Raw genomic sequence first — 17999 nt, forward strand, 5'->3', positions numbered from 1 at the left:
ATTTATATCAAACTTAAAATGTAATTATTATTCTAATTGAATAATAAAACTATATATTTATTCTATTAACTGATGGATATTTGTTATCCATTGCATTTTCTCATTACCAAATGTAATAAGTACTTATTATTTTATTGATTATTCCTTGTTAAAATTCTGAAAATGAATAGTGTTGAAGATTTTTCACACACTTGGTTTTTCTAATAGGAACCTTATCCATAATGGACTTTTAACACAACGAAACATACATTTGAAATTTGTTTAAATATATCATTTATATAATATGATATCCGATCATGATATGGAAGGAAAATTTATACTTAATATACCTATGATTATTAACATACTCATACATAATTTTATACTTTCAATGCTATAAAATGTGTGGAGTACATACATAGGGTATAGGCACATAAAACCGAAAGAGCAGAAGAAGTTCCATTACTGTGGCGAGATCACCGGTGGCCGAGAGGCTATGCGTTGCTTATCGAATCCCGCCTCGTGATCAAATTTTTCTATATCAAAATTTCTCAATTTTATACTAGTTAAAACATCATTTAACATGAATTAGATAATAAAACAACATCATATTGACTGAATAGTTTTATTTTCTCACAAAAATACAATGTGTTGCTAAGCCATGTCCAATGAATTTATTGGCCAAAGATAGTGAGATTTTGGAAGCAAGTAGCAACAGACTACATCTTATAATTTGGATACCCCAGGTAACTAGGTACATCTGAAATAAGTTGTATATCAAAGCACCTTTTGCTATTTTGTTATGATATAATTTATGTATATATAATTAATAATGCTATATTATGCCTTGATTTACAACATTTTTTTTATTACTGTTTATATAACAGTTTTAAGCAAGTATAATACAATAGAATTACACTGGTCTGCAGTCATTTTGTTGCCCAAGATAAGAGATTGATTTTTGGTGTATTGTGTTCACAATTCATAAAATTATTAATGGTTTTGTAAGATTTGCTCTCGTTTTCTCTTCAATATTCATTTTAAATTAGAAAAATTGGAATTCAAGAAACTAAAAAAAATATATATTTATAATGTCAGGTTTTTTCGGAGTAAATATGATATATTGAAGTAAATAGAGAGGAAAAAATGGTAAATTTCCATAAAACGCTTATTAAAAGCTTTTCTTTTATAATTTTTAGGGTAGACCAGCAGTAATTAATTGTTCAAAATACAAGATACGAAAAAATCGTAAAAAAACAGCACATTCAATACTTTCATGAATATGTTTGTGATTTAGGCACTCATAAACATAAATGTTTGCAAAAATATCCAGGGCAAAACAAAAAAGAAACCAGAATTGTAGAGCTGTGTTATAAATATTGAATAAAAAATAATCAATTTATATTTAGAATAGAAATTATTATCTATCATGTTGAAAATGCTTACTCATAGATTTCTATCATATCTTTGCAATAGAATGCGTCATGATATAAAAAACATGATTTCAACCCAAGTAAGAGTTACAAGTCCGGGCTGCTCTTAAGTCCGAGTTTTATTTGATGTATCGAGTGTCAAATACAATTGGAAAAATTGCACTTTTTTTAATCTTGCCTAAAATTATGAATCTGTATTTCACTTGCTTAACTTTTTTCTTTTATCAGAAACAAAAATTATCTGTACTTGCTTCTTTTAGTGATGAATGTTCTACCTAAATAAGACTATGAAGGCATGTTAGGAAGAACTGTTTTCAAAAAGTAGTTTCTTACACATATACATGGAATACTTTAAATGACTGTTCTGTCCAATTTGCATGACATGCAGTTTGATCAAACAGTGTTTTGGAAATCCGTAGCTAAAAATATTACTAGTGTCCTAAAAAATAATTTAAATATTTGTATGTTAATCTGAATGATAATATAAAGCTAAAGATATTCTTTGTTTGAACGCAATTATCTGAGGAACTACTGGACTAAAAGTAACAAATTCTTTCACCATTGGACTTGAACGCGATCCCCGTACTATAGTCTAATAATCCAGGGTCGTTAGTATTGATGTGAGATTCTATCAAATATTTGCTTTCAAGTATGCATGTCATGCAAATTGGATACCATTATATTATGATATATAGCTATGGCCATACAGAGTTAATTCATTGTACTTAAAATAAATTATAGTCTTTAATAAACTGTACGAAAATAATGTTTTATGAACAATACTTATGCGTGCAAAAGCACAGTGAGGCTAGACTTCATTATAACAAGCTATCTACACAATGGCTAGTCTATTATTATAACTGCTATCTATTTCATTTATCTACATTTTAAAGACAAACTGCGTTCATTATTCTTCTATTAATATTGATGTATTTAGAATTATTCTCTCATAATTTAATGGAGGTCATTTTTATTTTGGGCGAAAAAATAATATTTACATAGAGTTGCCAATTATCTTAAGTTAGAAATTGTAATTTTATATTATAAAAATACCACAGAGTATGATGTACAATATGAAATTGCTTTTAAATTAGTAAATAAGGCGCTAGCATGTATTCACATGCTTTGTTTTTTAGTGCACATTAAATGTTAAATTATAATTAATACAAAAAATGAGGTGAGTATTTTTATAAAAATAATGATTGATTTGTAAGATGCCTTCAAATAGTCGGATAAAACACGATTAATAGGGTGTGCAAGATATATAAATATGAGTTATTTTTATATACTTGTTTCAAAATAAAACAGAAAAACAATGGCTCTTAAAATTTAGGTCAAATCTGAGAATTTGAAGGTAAAATGTGCAACTTAAAATTGATATTACAATAAGTTTATTTTTAATGATTTATTTAGTAAACATTCTATAAGAAATAAGTAAAGGATATAGACATTAATAATTAATTAAAGAATGTTTACAAAATAGAACAACTATAATCAAAAAAAAGTTTTAATCAACGTAAAATATAAACACAGCTGATGTGACTAAGTTATATTGCTATAATATGCAACTTGTCCACTAAGTTATTTTCCTATTCACAACTTAAAAATTAAGTAAAGTAAATATAAAATACACATAACATAATCATTAAGTTGTGATAGTGTTCTTCACTAAATATAAGTGGAAATGTGTTCCAACTAGGTGTCAAAGTGTAAAATAATTATATGCTTAATAAAATTAAAATAATTAGCTTAAATTAAAATGATTCCTAGGTAAAGACAATGCGTGCTATGAGCCCATGGGATAAAGACGTGTACACAATGCAAATTTACAAAATAAATGTACACTATCTTTATAAATAACATAACATTAAACTGGCATGTTTTAGTTTTGGAAAATAGGCTGAGTATTCACGTAGTTTTTAGCGGTGTTCTGAAGTATTCTATTTTGAATATACATTAAAAATCTTTATTTGGGAATAGTGAGTGACAAATTAAATGAATTAAACGAGATTTTGTTTCGAATGTTACATTAATTTGAAAAGTCATGAGACAGTTCCTTTTGTTAATATAATTATTTTTTAAGGTTACTTCTTTATTTATTTATCCTGGCTATTTAACACTTATACTATTATTACTGGTGTTTATGCAATACGTGTTAGACAAAGAAAAATAGTGCATCTCCCTCTCTTTCCAACAGACATGTATTATAAAAAAAAACATGAACCGTTTTCAAATTGTTAGAAGAAATTTAACTGGGACCATATGAACGGCACCAGTTTTTAATTAAAAAAATATCTATATTGGTATGTCCAATAAAAGTTATAAACAATAAAAATTGTTTTTTTTTTTAATTTTTCTCATATTCAGAAGTTCTGACAATGGTTAAAATATTCCCATATTAAGATTATTACTGTATGTATGTTAATGTTATGTTTCTAGCACACATTGTCCTCTAAGAGTCAATCTGCGCGCTGTTTTATGTGGAAACAGTTTATTCTGAAGTGGTCGCACATTTGTCGTACCTGAAATAAATAGATTTTAATTGGTTACTCGGGTTGTCTGGATTTCTGTGTGACCTGTGTTATTTTAATCAGCTTTGAAAATAATCTATTTGACATATTTATTATTAACATATCATAATAACCATTGTTTATTAGATTTACTATGTTAATCGAAGTTTTTCTGTAGTTATAAACATTGTAATCGTTTTATTCTTTTATCAGTTATGTCTTTTTTCAATCTTTGTACGAATCTTTATTTAGAATCAATAAAGATCATAAGAGAAATAAAAAAATGGCGACATGCGGTGAGACATCTGACACTAATTACTAATGGTAATTGGATTTGTAAACAGTATTAGCTGTTGCCCTCATACTAACCGTTCCCAATCCTTTCCATAAAGGAATCTTTTTTTAATCCCCTTCCAATTTAAGGTCGGCAATCCAAATGTTCATGGGCGGTGGTAGCGCTTACCATCAGGCGACACACCAGCTCCATCCGTCCGTTGCCTCATAAAAAAACCGCCCTTGGCCACTTACCACACAAGCGCCATAATGCACATGGGCGCAGACCACAAAGCCGGTCACCGTGTAGAAGACAGTGGGTTCGTATCTCGGGTAGAGCAAGGACGTCGCAGCGCTGAGAGCCAGCGGGTACACCAGCCAGTTGGTTGAGTCGCAGCGCTGATTACTCATCTGACTGACTATCAGCCGACACTGGAATTAGTGTAAACTAATTAATTATTATAGAACTTAAGTTTTCATTCTTTATGGATTTCTTATATTATGAATTACTAAAATAAGTGGTCCGCCCCGGCTTCGCCCGTGATACATATATAGCCTTCCTCAATAAATGGGCTATCTAACACTGCAAGAATTTTTCAAATCGGACCAGTAGTTAGACCAGACCTGAGATAAGTGCGTTGAAACAAGCAAACAAACTCTTCAGCTTTATAATATTATTAGTATAGATATACATTCTAGTATTTCTATTTATATAATTACGTTCTGAATAAATGGCGTGAGCCGACCAAGCTAGATTACGGGAGGGTTTCTGTGTACAAATTTATTTACTATGATTTTATATAACCCTTTATTGACAAGCTACCTATTTACAAAATATAAGCCAAGCCAAGGCCAAGAGCGAGTCGGATTCGCCCCATTATGGGTTTCGTTTCGCTAAACCGCAATTGCAAAAAAATCGGTCACCCATCCAATTTATGACCGTGCTAGCCGTTGCTTGAGCTCGATTTTTTAAGTTTTTGTTATAAATACATGCTCTAAAAATTTTAACTGTCTATCATGAGCTACAGTTTGATGACACACGGATGGAAGGACAGACAGCAGTCTTAGTAATAAAAAGGTCCAGTTTTTACCCCTTACATATGGCACCCTAAAGAGGTTTTAATTCGGTATAAAAGCGTTAAATTAGTTAAATACTAGCTGCGCCCCGCGGTTTCACCCGCGTAAATCTGTATCCCGTAGGAATATAGGTATAACAAGTTGCGCATGTGTTATTCCAGATGTCCAGCTATCCGCGTATCAAATTTCATTGCAATCAGTTCAGTAGTTTTCGCGTGAAGGAGCAACAAACATACATACACATACATACATCCTCACAAACTTTCGCATTTACAATATTAGTAGGATATAATGAAACACTAACAGCAACATTACTGAACAGGCTTCCAATTAACAAGAACACCATTCTGGGGTCATCATCGACCAGTGATGATTTATGGACCCAAAAGCTGGATACAATGAAAATGCCTAAAATCGACCACAGAGGCCGTATTGCTTCCAGAGGTGATCGCATCTTGCCCGTTCGCAGCTTGTATGATCTGGAAAAAACCGGTTTAAATTGGTTAATTTTTTTTAATAAATATTTTAATTTAATACAATCGATCATATTATAAATATAATCGGTTATGTTTTTTTAACAGTTATATTTTTAATGAACGCGAAAAACGAAGGTTTTCTATTCGACTGGGTCTATTTGGTTTTGCCATTTGATTCGTGAATTGTTTATGTATTTATTCTTCATTGTATATACAAACAAGACAAAAAAAATATACTAGTAACAGAGGATTGTATACAATGGGCGGCCTTATGGTTATAAGCCATTTCTTCCAGGCGATTCCACCGACGGGTAAAATGGGAAACTATGGTTCAATGGTACCATATATTACCAATATAAATATAATTACCAATATAAATATGTTATATTATATAATCAATAAATGTATGTTGTCAACCGACTGACGTGATTGTTTTTGTGTTTGATAGGGAATTGATCCTATTCTAGGATCTGGAGTGGACACAGAGACGTCGGTAACCATTTTTTTATTATTACTTTATATACGACTAGCTTTTGTCCGCGGCTTCACACGCGATAAATTCGCAGCAGATGTTATAATACACAAACCTTCCGCTTGATTCATACTCTCTGTTAAAAAAAACCCCATCGACATCCGTTGTGTAGTTTTAAAGATCTAAGCATACATACAGACGGACGCAGGAAGCGACTTTGCTTCATACTATGATATAGAATGACGATTATTTTTTATATAAAATGCTGTTAGATGACTCAAAAAATAAAGTAACAGATAAAAAAAAAACAAACTCAAATCTTTAACCTCCTTTTTCAAAATCGGTTAAAAGCATTACTCACTCCTGAATATTATATAAAGCGACTGGCAAATTGGTGAGGACCCCCGTCCCATATATGACCCACTCAAACGCGTTGGCCAGTGTGTAACTTCCGAATATATATTTCTTGTAATATGCCGTCCCCTTCACGCCCGTCCACATAAAGAAAAATGTGGATGCCTGAAAAATAATTTTAATTATATTATTATAAAGAAAGAAAGAAAGAAAGAAAGAAAACAAGCTTTATTGCCACTTAAAAAAACACAAATCCATGGAAAAACTAATATAAATTAAAAAAATTAACACTAATATAAATTAAAATTAACATAAAAAATTAACATGACAATTGGGACAGACTCAGCCATGCTGACGGGCTTTAACCCCCGAACAGCTGTAACTAGCTGTTGACCGCTGCTTTGCTCTGTGAAAGATATGTAACAGCTGTTATTTAATTTATAGTTTGACTGACTCCGCCCTGGCTGATGTGGAATTAAGACAGACAAACATACATTCACAATTTATAATATTGTGTTTAAATGTATATATATACATATTTTTTAATTCTAGTGTTTGATTGTGATTTCAACGTAACAATTTTTATTGGTAATAATTGTTTATTAAAGCAAATTCACAATCTAGTTTTTTCCATGTATTTCACATTCTATATGTTTGTTTAGGGCAATCTATGAAACGACTAAATCGGTTCCAAATGTAAAAGTGCTAATTTAACTACACGTTATATTGCAAAAAACCCACAAAGCCACAGACAGTTATATAGATAGATAGATGAATCCCTACTAATATTATAAATGCGAAAGTAACTCTGTCTGTCTGTCTGTCTGTTACGCTTTCACACCTAAACCACTGAACCAATTTTTTTGTAATTTGGTATGAAGATAGAACTGAACTTGGGAAAGGACATAGGATAATTTTTATCGCGAAAAAAATGATAGAAGGAGTTGAAATAGCTCCCTATTTTAACTCTATGAAAGCGATATAGACGAATTCCATGCGGGCGAAGCCGCGGGCGGAAAGCTAGTAGTTTATAAAAGAACACATTAAATACATTACAATTACAAAATAAGACAATTAAACAAAGAAAAATTAACATAACAGAGGAGAAAAAAAACAGGACGGAGATAAATATGCACTGTATTCTTAAAAAAAGGGTCTTGGCTCAGCAAAAATGTCATATATATAATATAGAATATCTTTCCATCTGTTTGTCCAGGATAATATAAATGGCTTAAATATTAAAGCACTAATATTTTATTGTGCAAATAATATAATAATTTCTGTGAAATAACTGGCTCATCATCATCATCATCATCATATTAAACCACAAGATTTGCTTTATTTAAATCATAACTAAGTAACTCACCCACATGCTAAAATCGTAGCCCCAGGGCAGAAACAGCACGCCTGTGTTGTATTTCTCCCAATGACTTAAATAGAAGTTTAGGAGTAGATTCCACATTATGTAATACATTCTGGAAAGTAAATGAAAGGAATCAGTTTTAATAAAAAGAGAATTGAAATTTATTGTGGGAGTCGAGCACGCTTCGGCACGGGTTGGGCCAGCTCGTACCGGGCAAGTACCACACCCATACAGGAGACCGGCGTGAAATGTCTTGCTATCGTGTTTCGTTCAGTGAGTGGGGGAGCCGGAGGCCCATTTCCTTTTCCTTACCATCAATCCTTTCTTCTTCCCTTCCCAATTTAAAGTCGGCAATCCATTTGTAGAGGCGTGAGGTCTGCAATTGCAATTGACCTTATGCCTCTACAAATGTTCACGGGCGGTGGTAGCGCTTACCATCAGGCGACCCAGCTCCATTGCCGACTATGACATAAAAAAAAGAATCGAAATCGGTTCATCCAGTGGAAAGTTCTGAAGTAACAAATAATAAAATATAGTGTCATTTTGAGAATTATTGTTTTATTGTTAAGTTAACTAAAAACAAAACGCTAATAGCCAACATTACATTAATAAATACAATATTTATAACCTCCACTCACAAAAATAACTCTGTCTGTCTGTATCTTCACGCCTCAACCACTAAACCGGTTTAGATGAAATTATTGAATAGTTTATTATTGAATAGTAGAGACCCGAGAAAAACATAGGATTCCTTTATTCAAAAATTTACTTGAAACTTACGGGAAAAACCTCTATTTTCCACTTGATTTCCCGGGCGAAGCTTCGAGAAGACCTAGTAACATACCTTATAGGCGGAATGGAGAAGTCCAGCCGGCCAAATATGGAGTAAAGGCAGGCCGGTATGAAGAATACGGAGTACGAATCGAGTCCATGGTCGAACAGCTCGCCCAGGGGACCAGAGGTCTGCGTGCGGCGGGCCTGCTTGCCGTCTATACCGTCTGTGAATTGTTTATTTTTTCATTAATAAACAATTTAATTTACAGATTTATTTTTATAGATGAGAAAATTTTAAAGAATAGAAAATATTTAATTCCGTCTCAGCAATCCTATTTCTTCTACTCTTTCGGTTGCTATGGCGGGACCACGGGTGGCCGAGAGGCTTGGCTAGATGTGGAAAAAAAACGCTGGTTCGAATCTCGCCTCGTGATAAAATTCTCGAAATCAACAAATATTTAATTTATATGTATTTGTTATATTTGATAATAATGCAGACTAGATATAATCGATTTAGATTTTCGGAATTCCATACAAAATAAATATTTTTTAAGTATTTTCGAATTTATATAATTTATTCATTTGAGAGAAAATTATTGAGTGACAATGGACAAAATTTGTTATCAAAACCACAAGTGGGTGAAAAAATTTATGAAAATGTTAAAAAAAAAAAACTTATTTACCATATTTAACATATTTAGAAATTAAAAACTTTTTAACGGATTTTAAACGCGATTTCTTCATTATATTATTAACCCGACGTTTCGAACACTTTAAAAGTTTAAAATCCGTTAAAATGTTTTTAATTTTTAAATGTATAATGCTCGCGTAAAATCAAACACAAGAAAACGCTATATTTAGACTAGCTAATTTAAAACCTACTTTACATAACTTCAAACCAAACTTCATCTTACCTAAAGTATAAGCCAGGAACAAGAACACGGCCAGCAGGTACCATAAGGACTGCGGGATGACCTCAGTGTGGCCATTCAAGGGTTCAGTGGAGGTCCCATTGACCCTAGCGCTGGCCGCTGCGTAATCGTAGTCATAGTATGAGAGCAGAATGAAATCTACAACTGTTAGGAGGAACCCCGCGAAGGTTAGGACGTTTGGAGCTACCCATCTTGGTACGAGCTGAAATTAATAATAATAAATAATAAGCCTTAAAGAAATAAATAGTAAATAATTAAATAGTAAGCCTTCCAAAAGACCGGTTATCCTCTGGTGGTACCCGAGTATTAAGTTAAATTAATGCACATAAGAATAAAAATTAACAAATAAATAATGTACAGTTGGGCGGCCTTATCGCTTAGAAGCGATATGTTCCAAGCAACATTGGGATATAGGAAATATAAATTTTGAAAAGGTAGAAAGTGCATAAATAAATATAAGAAAGTGTACACATACGATAATTACCATTGTCAATAACTTGTTTATTACTTATAGCTAGGACGTGTTTATACTTCCAGCAGTCACAAATAATACGTGTGTATGGATTCCTTAACAAGATCAGCTTGTTTGTATATTGTTCATTTTATATAAGCACAGCTGTATGGATATTTCTATAATATCATTGCGCAAATTTAAATTTGTGAACTTGCACTAACTTTGAGTTTGAATATTTTGTTTACCTAAATGTTTTTATAATACAACAATTAATTAATTTAATTTAGACATAATGTCAAAATTTAACTATAAAATTAATATGTAATGTCTCAGAGCTAATGAAAGTTGCATGGCCTTTGTGGCTAATGTGTTGATCGTGTTGTAATCTCTGTTAACTTTTGTACACACATTATGCAAATAAAAAATAATAATAATTATTATTAAAGATACGATTTAACGATACAGTTAGTTATCATCATCATCAGACCATATTTGTTCATCTGGCCAAGACACAGTACTTAGATGTACCGGTTCCCTTGCGATGTTTTCCTCCGCATATTAGAACGTAGGCCAAGGATAATAATGTACAGATTGATTGAAATTAGCGATCCGCCCCGGCATGATCTATACATTCTTACCTTCCTCTTGAATCAATCCATCTATTTAAAAAGAATAATCAAAATATGTTGCGTAATTTTAAAGATCTAAGCATACAGACACACGGAGGGCGGGATGCAAGTGTTTTATGTTATGTAGTGAAATCAAATTAATTTCTACACGCTGGTGTAGTCTCGAGCTTTTTGGATAAAATGTGAGGCCTTCTTACCCAAAGCGCCAATCTTTTTTAGTAAGTTTCTCAGCGATATCTTTTTAGAATCGATTTCTACAATTAATAAATACTTATGTACAACTTCTTAATAACATTCTTTGGGGCTTAACAGTTACCGAGTAGGCTGATCAGTGATCGACCCTAGCTTCACGCCGAAGAAGTACCATCGCTTAGCATCCATTTATCCCACAGGTTATATCACTCAATCTATAGACGTACTCAAATGGCCTTATGAATTGGCTTACAATGTAGCATACTATTCATCTTAGGCAACTGGCAAGAACGATGTCAACTAGATAGCGCAGCATTTTAGAGGATCCGTGAGTCCGCAGTCGTGCATCCAGTAAATGCATTACACATATTTTAATAACGAGATGATCAGTAATTGAAGACTTTTGAACCGATTAGAGACGCGATTTATTCATTATATTAAACGCTCACTGTGAAGTGTTCGAAACGTCTGGTTCAGTGACATAACGTATTTGAATATAAAAGTATTTAATTTCTAAATATATGATGGGTTAAATATACAACCACAAGAAAATATTCTTATAGATTAGTAAGTCTTGTATACCGTAGAGAGAGGTTCTTCTGTATTATAGGTACACACTAGATTAAGAGACAATAACTTCCATTGATATTATTTAAAGGTTAAATAAGTTACATAACATTTACTGTGTTCATTCAATTAGATTTTATCCGTTTAAAGTACCAGAGTTATGTAACGATCTAGGGCTGTCAACTTTGCTTTGGAAGATGTTAATTTTTAGAGAATAATAGTTGAGTGATATATACTTTTCTCATACAACTATACCATAATACAAATTGTGGGCAACCCTGTTTGGATTTACATGGGTGTAGATATCTGCGTATATAATTTTGCGTCAGATTTCGGAAATTCTTTCACATGACCTAAGCACTAAATTAGTCTACTATACGAGTATCAAACGATTAACCTATCAATAGCAGATAAAGCGTAAAATACGGTATATTTTTGAAAACATTTGTAATTATTATAATCGTATTATCGCAAAAATACTGCACACTCATGATCATATATTTCGCCACATTGCATTGCAAACTGTTTGTTACATGTATTACAAATTCACAGACTACGCTACACGAAGATAATTGTACGAAGATAAGTTATGGGAACCAGATAATTGACATACTAAATACTATCTATGCAACTTACTATATACATAATGAAAAAGTAATCAGATCAATTCTGTACTTTATAAAAAATGATGGCTCATAGACCCAAAACAATGGTCAGAACTTTCTTCTTATAGAGGCACTTTTGAATCGTCATAACATAGTTTTAACATTTACCACCGGTTCGGAAAGCAGTTTCTACAGAGAAGAGACGGCAAGAAACTCTGTAGTTGCTCTTTTAAAATAATATCAATTTTAAATTCTAATGTACCCAAGCGTATGCTCTGAAATACTCCGTCATTTATAAAATAACGTTCTATATTGGTTAGTAATACTGCATTTGAATAGTCGCGGCTTTCAGCCAGTTGAACATACGTTCCGACATACAATTTCATGGCATGAGATAGTGATTAAAACATTGCAATTACAAATGAATATGTCTTTTATCACGCGATCGTTATCTTGTTGTTGTAATTACTACTTCTTGAGACTAACAATTTATTTATTCACTTAGACTTCTTCTAGGAGCACTTTTGAATGGTCATAAGATAAGTTTACCGTTTACCACCGGTTCGGAAAGCAGTTTCTACAGAGAAGAGGAGGCAAGAAACGCTGTAGTTGCTCTTTTAAAATCATGACAATATTACATTTTGACTTTAATGCGTATCAATAAAAAAATAGCTTTTGCCCGGGGCTTCGCATGCGTTAATTCGGAGTAATTTAATAGATGTTATTATACATATAAAACTTCTTGTTGAATCACTCTATCTATTAAAGAAACCCCATCAAATCCGTTGTTCAGTTTTAAAGATTTAAGCATACAAAGGGACATAGGGACGGAGAAAGCTTTGTTTTATACTATGTAGTGTAATAATAATGCCAAAGAACTGCTTCTTAAGCGACAATATTTATTGGGTTTATCATCCATACATTTTTTAATACTCTAGAAGGTTCCTTGAATACAAATTAATTTAAATATAGGTTTTAAAAGCTACAACATAAATGGCAATCTATATTATCCGTATGTACATTCATATGTATTTAATAAAAAACAGTTATTTTAATATTTAAATAGACAATTTATATATTGGTATAGATAAAAGCAAATCAGCAAAGCAACAACGTCATGCGAGTTGATCGGACTCAGACGGAAGGCCAACCATCCTAACAACGAAGCATAAAAAACGAGTTATGTAAATAACATATATAGGCGATTCATGCGATTGTGACAGGTTAAAGTTATTTAAATGTAACAATCTTATCAGTTACGACAAATAATTGTATAAAGAATATGATAAACACGGTTTGGAAAATATTGACTCGTGAAAATAGGTCAAGCAATTAAGGAGACAGTTGATATGTCTAATTTTCAGGAACTGTCTTTTTATCTTGTACTCTATCTGGCAGATAGGTGTTTTTAAGTGTTCTTTATCTGACAGATAGGTGTTTTAAAGCCAAAACGAGATTTATGAGGTTTTATGAATGGCTTGGTAACGAGATTTTTAAGCCCAGTCTTGTTTTTGGTCAGGAATTTCTACAATTCTATGTATTTTTATGTATTCCCTAAATCGTTCCAATAGAATTTAATATATTATAACGAGTCTATTACTATAGTAAAGGACAGGGATGGATTTCAGCGGTCATTTTCCGGTTTTGGTCTATAGAAGAACTGGAGCAGTACAGGGATATGTGTTTATAGGCGTCTCTTTCAATAAAAATTTATTCCCCCTACGGAATAAATTTCATAGCTTTGTATATATGTATTAGTGTGGATAGTAAACAATTACTATAAATGTCAGTGTATCTGCTAAGTATCAAATAATAAAACCGTTGAACATATTTTAATGGATTCTTTCATTACAATAGTTGAAAAAACAATTGATCAAAACTATACTATATTTTTTTTATGTCAAAGCGGGAAACTGAGTTGGTGGTTCGCCTGATGGTAAACGCCCGCCACCGCCCATAAACATTCGCAGAGGCTTAGATTTCTGAGAATGCGCTGCCCGCTTTAAGGGATAAAGAAAGGAAAGGATTGATGACTGGAAAGAAGAAATGGACTGGAAAGGGCTAGGAGAAGGAAATAGGATTTCAGCTCCCCCACTCACCATACGAAATACAATAGCAAGCTATTATTTCACGCCGGTTTTCTGTGGGGGTGTGGTACTTCCCGGTGCGAGCTGGCCTAATTTGTGCTGAAGCATACTGGACTTCCCCAATGGAAGATTTTTTAAACATAATAATAATAAATAACAAGCGGAAACTGAACCAACATCTCTCATAACATTCAAGGCCACGAATCACTGCGTAAACCGTAGTCGAAGATATAAATGTAATATGATAAAAGTTTCATCAATATTTTTGTTGTATTTTTAAATCTATAATAACATAGATAATGGGACACGTCTAATTCACCAGTCAATGATAAATTTCACGTATCTTATAGGATTATGGCTATTAGAACGTGATTTAATACTCTTTATCACGATTATTTAAGGGCACATAAGAGCTTGAATGACACACACACAGAATCAACGAAACAACGGTCTCGGCCCGGCTCTGTCGGTACACGTGGCCGCACGCACACATGCGTACATATATCGGTGTGACATAAGAATACGCGGTACTACAAAAATATATTGATTTTAGTAAAAAATTAATCACTATTAAATTACTATGCTTGAAGAATGATTTTACAAAAAAAAAATTATATGGGCAACATTATAATTTTATGAATTAATCTACTATATAAAAATAAGTCGGGTTTTCCTTCCTGACGCTATAACTCCAAAACGCACCAACCGTTTTCCACGGTTTTGCATTCGTTGGAAAGGTCTCGGGCTCCGTGAGGTTTATAGCAAAGAAAATTCAGGAATAATTTCAACACAAAAGCGGGAAAAACGAAGCCATCTGGTGGCGAAACGGAGTTCGCCGGGTTTGCTAGTAGTATATAGATTTATATTTATATATATAATAGTTAAAAGAAATGTTTGAAGATATTTTTGTATCGTAAGTTATCATATATCTAGTTCCTGAGACTATCACATTCAAATAAATTTAATTTGCAGCTGTATACTACATGTATTAGTACAGATTCACTATCAAATTATTGTCACTTGGCCTGCAACTTGGCTGGCTTCTATTGGAATTTTGATATACAACAGAATTATATTTTATCCATAGGCTACCATCACTATAGTAATCCTACTATCCACTAATATTGTAAATGCAAAAGTTTATTATAACCGTAGTTGCAGATGAATCCATTAACAATAATGGGAAACTATTATAAAAGTATTGTATTATCATCGGTCCTTGATAGGTATGCAGTTTCAATTTAATCAGATTTCTGGAAATTGGTGAAAAGAGTCCATTACATACATACATAGATACAGGCCAAGCTAATAAAAGCATGTTAAAAAGAAGTTACTGGGTTGTTGATAAATGCATTTATTCAGACTTCATATATCTTTGCTAATATAAAGTAAAGATAGTGTATTTGTGTTGTAAAGATTGAGTTTATGTGTTATAGAGTTAATCCCTTCATCCACTGAACCAATTTTTTTTAAATTATTTTACCAATTTACATATAATATGACTTCATGTTATTTATAAGTATCATAGGTTGTATTTTATTTTGTTCCGACCTTGAGATAACCCAGGTGAAGTAGGGAAAACTATTTTTTGTATATAAATAACAAATACATCTTGTTTTCTTACCTCAACCACTTTATTCCAGAACGGATGCATCACATACACACTTAGGGGGCTTGTATCCTTCGACATATACTGGAAATAAATATTATCAATATATATAATTTTTTGGTATTATTACTTCTACAATAAGACAAAATCAATTTATTACTCATAACAACATTATCTAACCACATAAGAAAATTCAGCGAGATTAGTACAGCATTTTGGTAAAAAGAACTGATATCCACTATATTCATTAGGTTGTTATTTGGTTTATACTCAAATAAAAAATAATTTGAATAAATTTCAAAATATGTATAATAATAGAAATTAGAATAAGCATAATCCAATGCTGTTATAATTAATAAACATGTTTCAATTGATACAAGCAGATTAAATAAAATTTTTACGAGTAACATACATCAAGGCTTGAGTTTAAACGTTTAATTATAGCGTTTATTTTATAAAATATATAATAATTCCTTGAACCAGAATGTACAACTAAAATGAATAGGTAACTCCTAACTTTGTCTCATTAAAAAAATCATCATAAAATTGATAAAATTGATGACAATTAAATAAATGTATTTAATAATAACGTATAAAAATAATAAAAATTTTACCAAAACTATCACAATCGAAAATTATATTAAATATTATTTACCAAGACGTCGTCGACTGTTCTATTTGTAATTTAAAAATTAAAATTGATTTTGAAAACAGAAGGCAATAAATTGGAACGTTCTAAAAATAATAGACAAAAAAAAACATTAATTTAAATTAGGAACGCATTCTACGATCTATTTCATATAGTATGTTGCGCAAATCGATCGAGTCAAATAGGTTATTGTTATTGTTTATGAAGCAATTTTAACTGCAAAATAAATATGGAATTTAAATACTTCAAAATAATTTTACGTACCTTGTAATTGTCGAAACCCTCGAGATGATCTCGAGTTAAATATTTGTAATTAAACATTTGCACTTTTTTATCACAACCATAAATTAACTAAATTATACTGTTTATAGCGGCTCCTTCAAACACATGATAACTTAATATTTTCAGGAAAATATTAGGGGAAAAATTAAAATTTTAACCGGTATAAAACTGTAAATAAAATTAAAATTTTACGCTAAAAATCACGCCATTCCAGCTACGATAAAAAATTTAAATTGACACAGAGTACTCGTCGAATAGAGGTATGTCAACACTCGATTGTAGTCCTTTTTATAATAATCGATATTTAAACATTTTAATTATTTCAAATCATAATTTCGATTAAATCAGTGCAAAAATCATACAGTGACATATTCAATTATCATTTTTTATTTTCTTGTCTCAAAATTCCTACACATCATGGATTTACTATACTATTTACAAATACTAATATTAAAAAAAAACATTAAATTTTATTTATTTTAAATTATACGTTCCAAAGTAAATATTTTACTTTCAAAATGGTTGTTTGTTGGATACTGTATTATTTTTTTCGATTTGTAATAATAGCATATTTTGAATATTATTATTCCAAACCACAAATAAAGTAGCTAAACATATTGATTCGCATAGACTCTATGATACTGCAGGATTCATATCCTATGGCATAGAGTCATCTCTATGCCATATGAAATAAGTGTATGCTGTTAATTTTTAAAATGTGCATAATACTTATACTACTTTGACATTAGACATATTGATTAGAATACTATCCAACATCCCTTTCATTTATTCATTTTGATTGAAGTATCGATTTGACAAAAATCGATTCTTATGAATCGACGTGGCTGGTATTAAATGCATTCACTACTCTGTGATAATTATGACGTATTACGCGAAGTGTTGCCATTTTTATTATATACTCTTCTAATATCAAACATTGCAATGACGCCGTTTGAATAGTTCGAAATCATGCATTTTATTTGCTAGCGATATATCCACTACGCTCAGAACAAAAACTCTTTAATTTTTTTTTTTCACTTTACTTTTACATTTTATGTTTTTTTAAAGTTACGCTTACTTAACTTTTCACTTTATCGAAGCTGAAATATTCCAATAGGAGTATACATTTGATAATATTAACCGTCGTACTGATATGTTAATAGCTTCACGTGCAAGTGAGTAAATTTAGTCTTCTTCTTTTTAGCATCTTTGACCGACCGGTTAAACTGTATACCTAGTAGAAAAGTAGTTCTGTGAATTAATTTCTATAAATGCAAAAATA

The 17999-nt window shown here is 31.5% G+C and overlaps 1 protein-coding gene across 1 annotated transcript; it reads right to left on the reverse strand.

The window, feature by feature from the left end:
• Window positions 1-588: 588 nt before the first annotated feature.
• Window positions 589-16947, reverse strand: LOC119836914 (ethanolaminephosphotransferase 1-like). Its single transcript, XM_038362378.1, has 9 exons — window positions 16700-16947; window positions 15802-15870; window positions 9626-9845; window positions 8782-8935; window positions 7941-8049; window positions 6582-6739; window positions 5577-5751; window positions 4451-4627; window positions 589-3934 (listed from the first exon to the last, which is right to left on the reverse strand). Exons 1-9 carry the CDS (start codon window positions 16754-16756, stop codon window positions 3872-3874), a joined length of 1182 nt encoding a protein of 393 aa, XP_038218306.1. The 5' UTR covers window positions 16757-16947; the 3' UTR covers window positions 589-3871.
• Window positions 16948-17999: the final 1052 nt, after the last annotated feature.

Source organism: Zerene cesonia, chromosome 26 (assembly GCF_012273895.1).
Source record: "Zerene cesonia ecotype Mississippi chromosome 26, Zerene_cesonia_1.1, whole genome shotgun sequence".
In the NCBI taxonomy this organism is placed as follows: domain Eukaryota; kingdom Metazoa; phylum Arthropoda; class Insecta; order Lepidoptera; family Pieridae; genus Zerene; species Zerene cesonia.

Excerpts from the sequence above, each read along its gene's own strand:
- LOC119836914 (XM_038362378.1), bottom strand. The coding sequence starts at position 16,756 with ATGTTTAATTACAAATATTTAACTCGAGATCATCTCGAGGGTTTCGAC. Across the intron at positions 8,050-8,781 it reads TTCTCCATTCCGCCTATAAG|AATGTATTACATAATGTGGA; the intron begins GTATGTTACTAG and ends TTTACTTTCCAG. Across the intron at positions 5,752-6,581 it reads GCTTTATATAATATTCAGGA|ATCATACAAGCTGCGAACGG; the intron begins GTGAGTAATGCT and ends GGTTTTTTCCAG.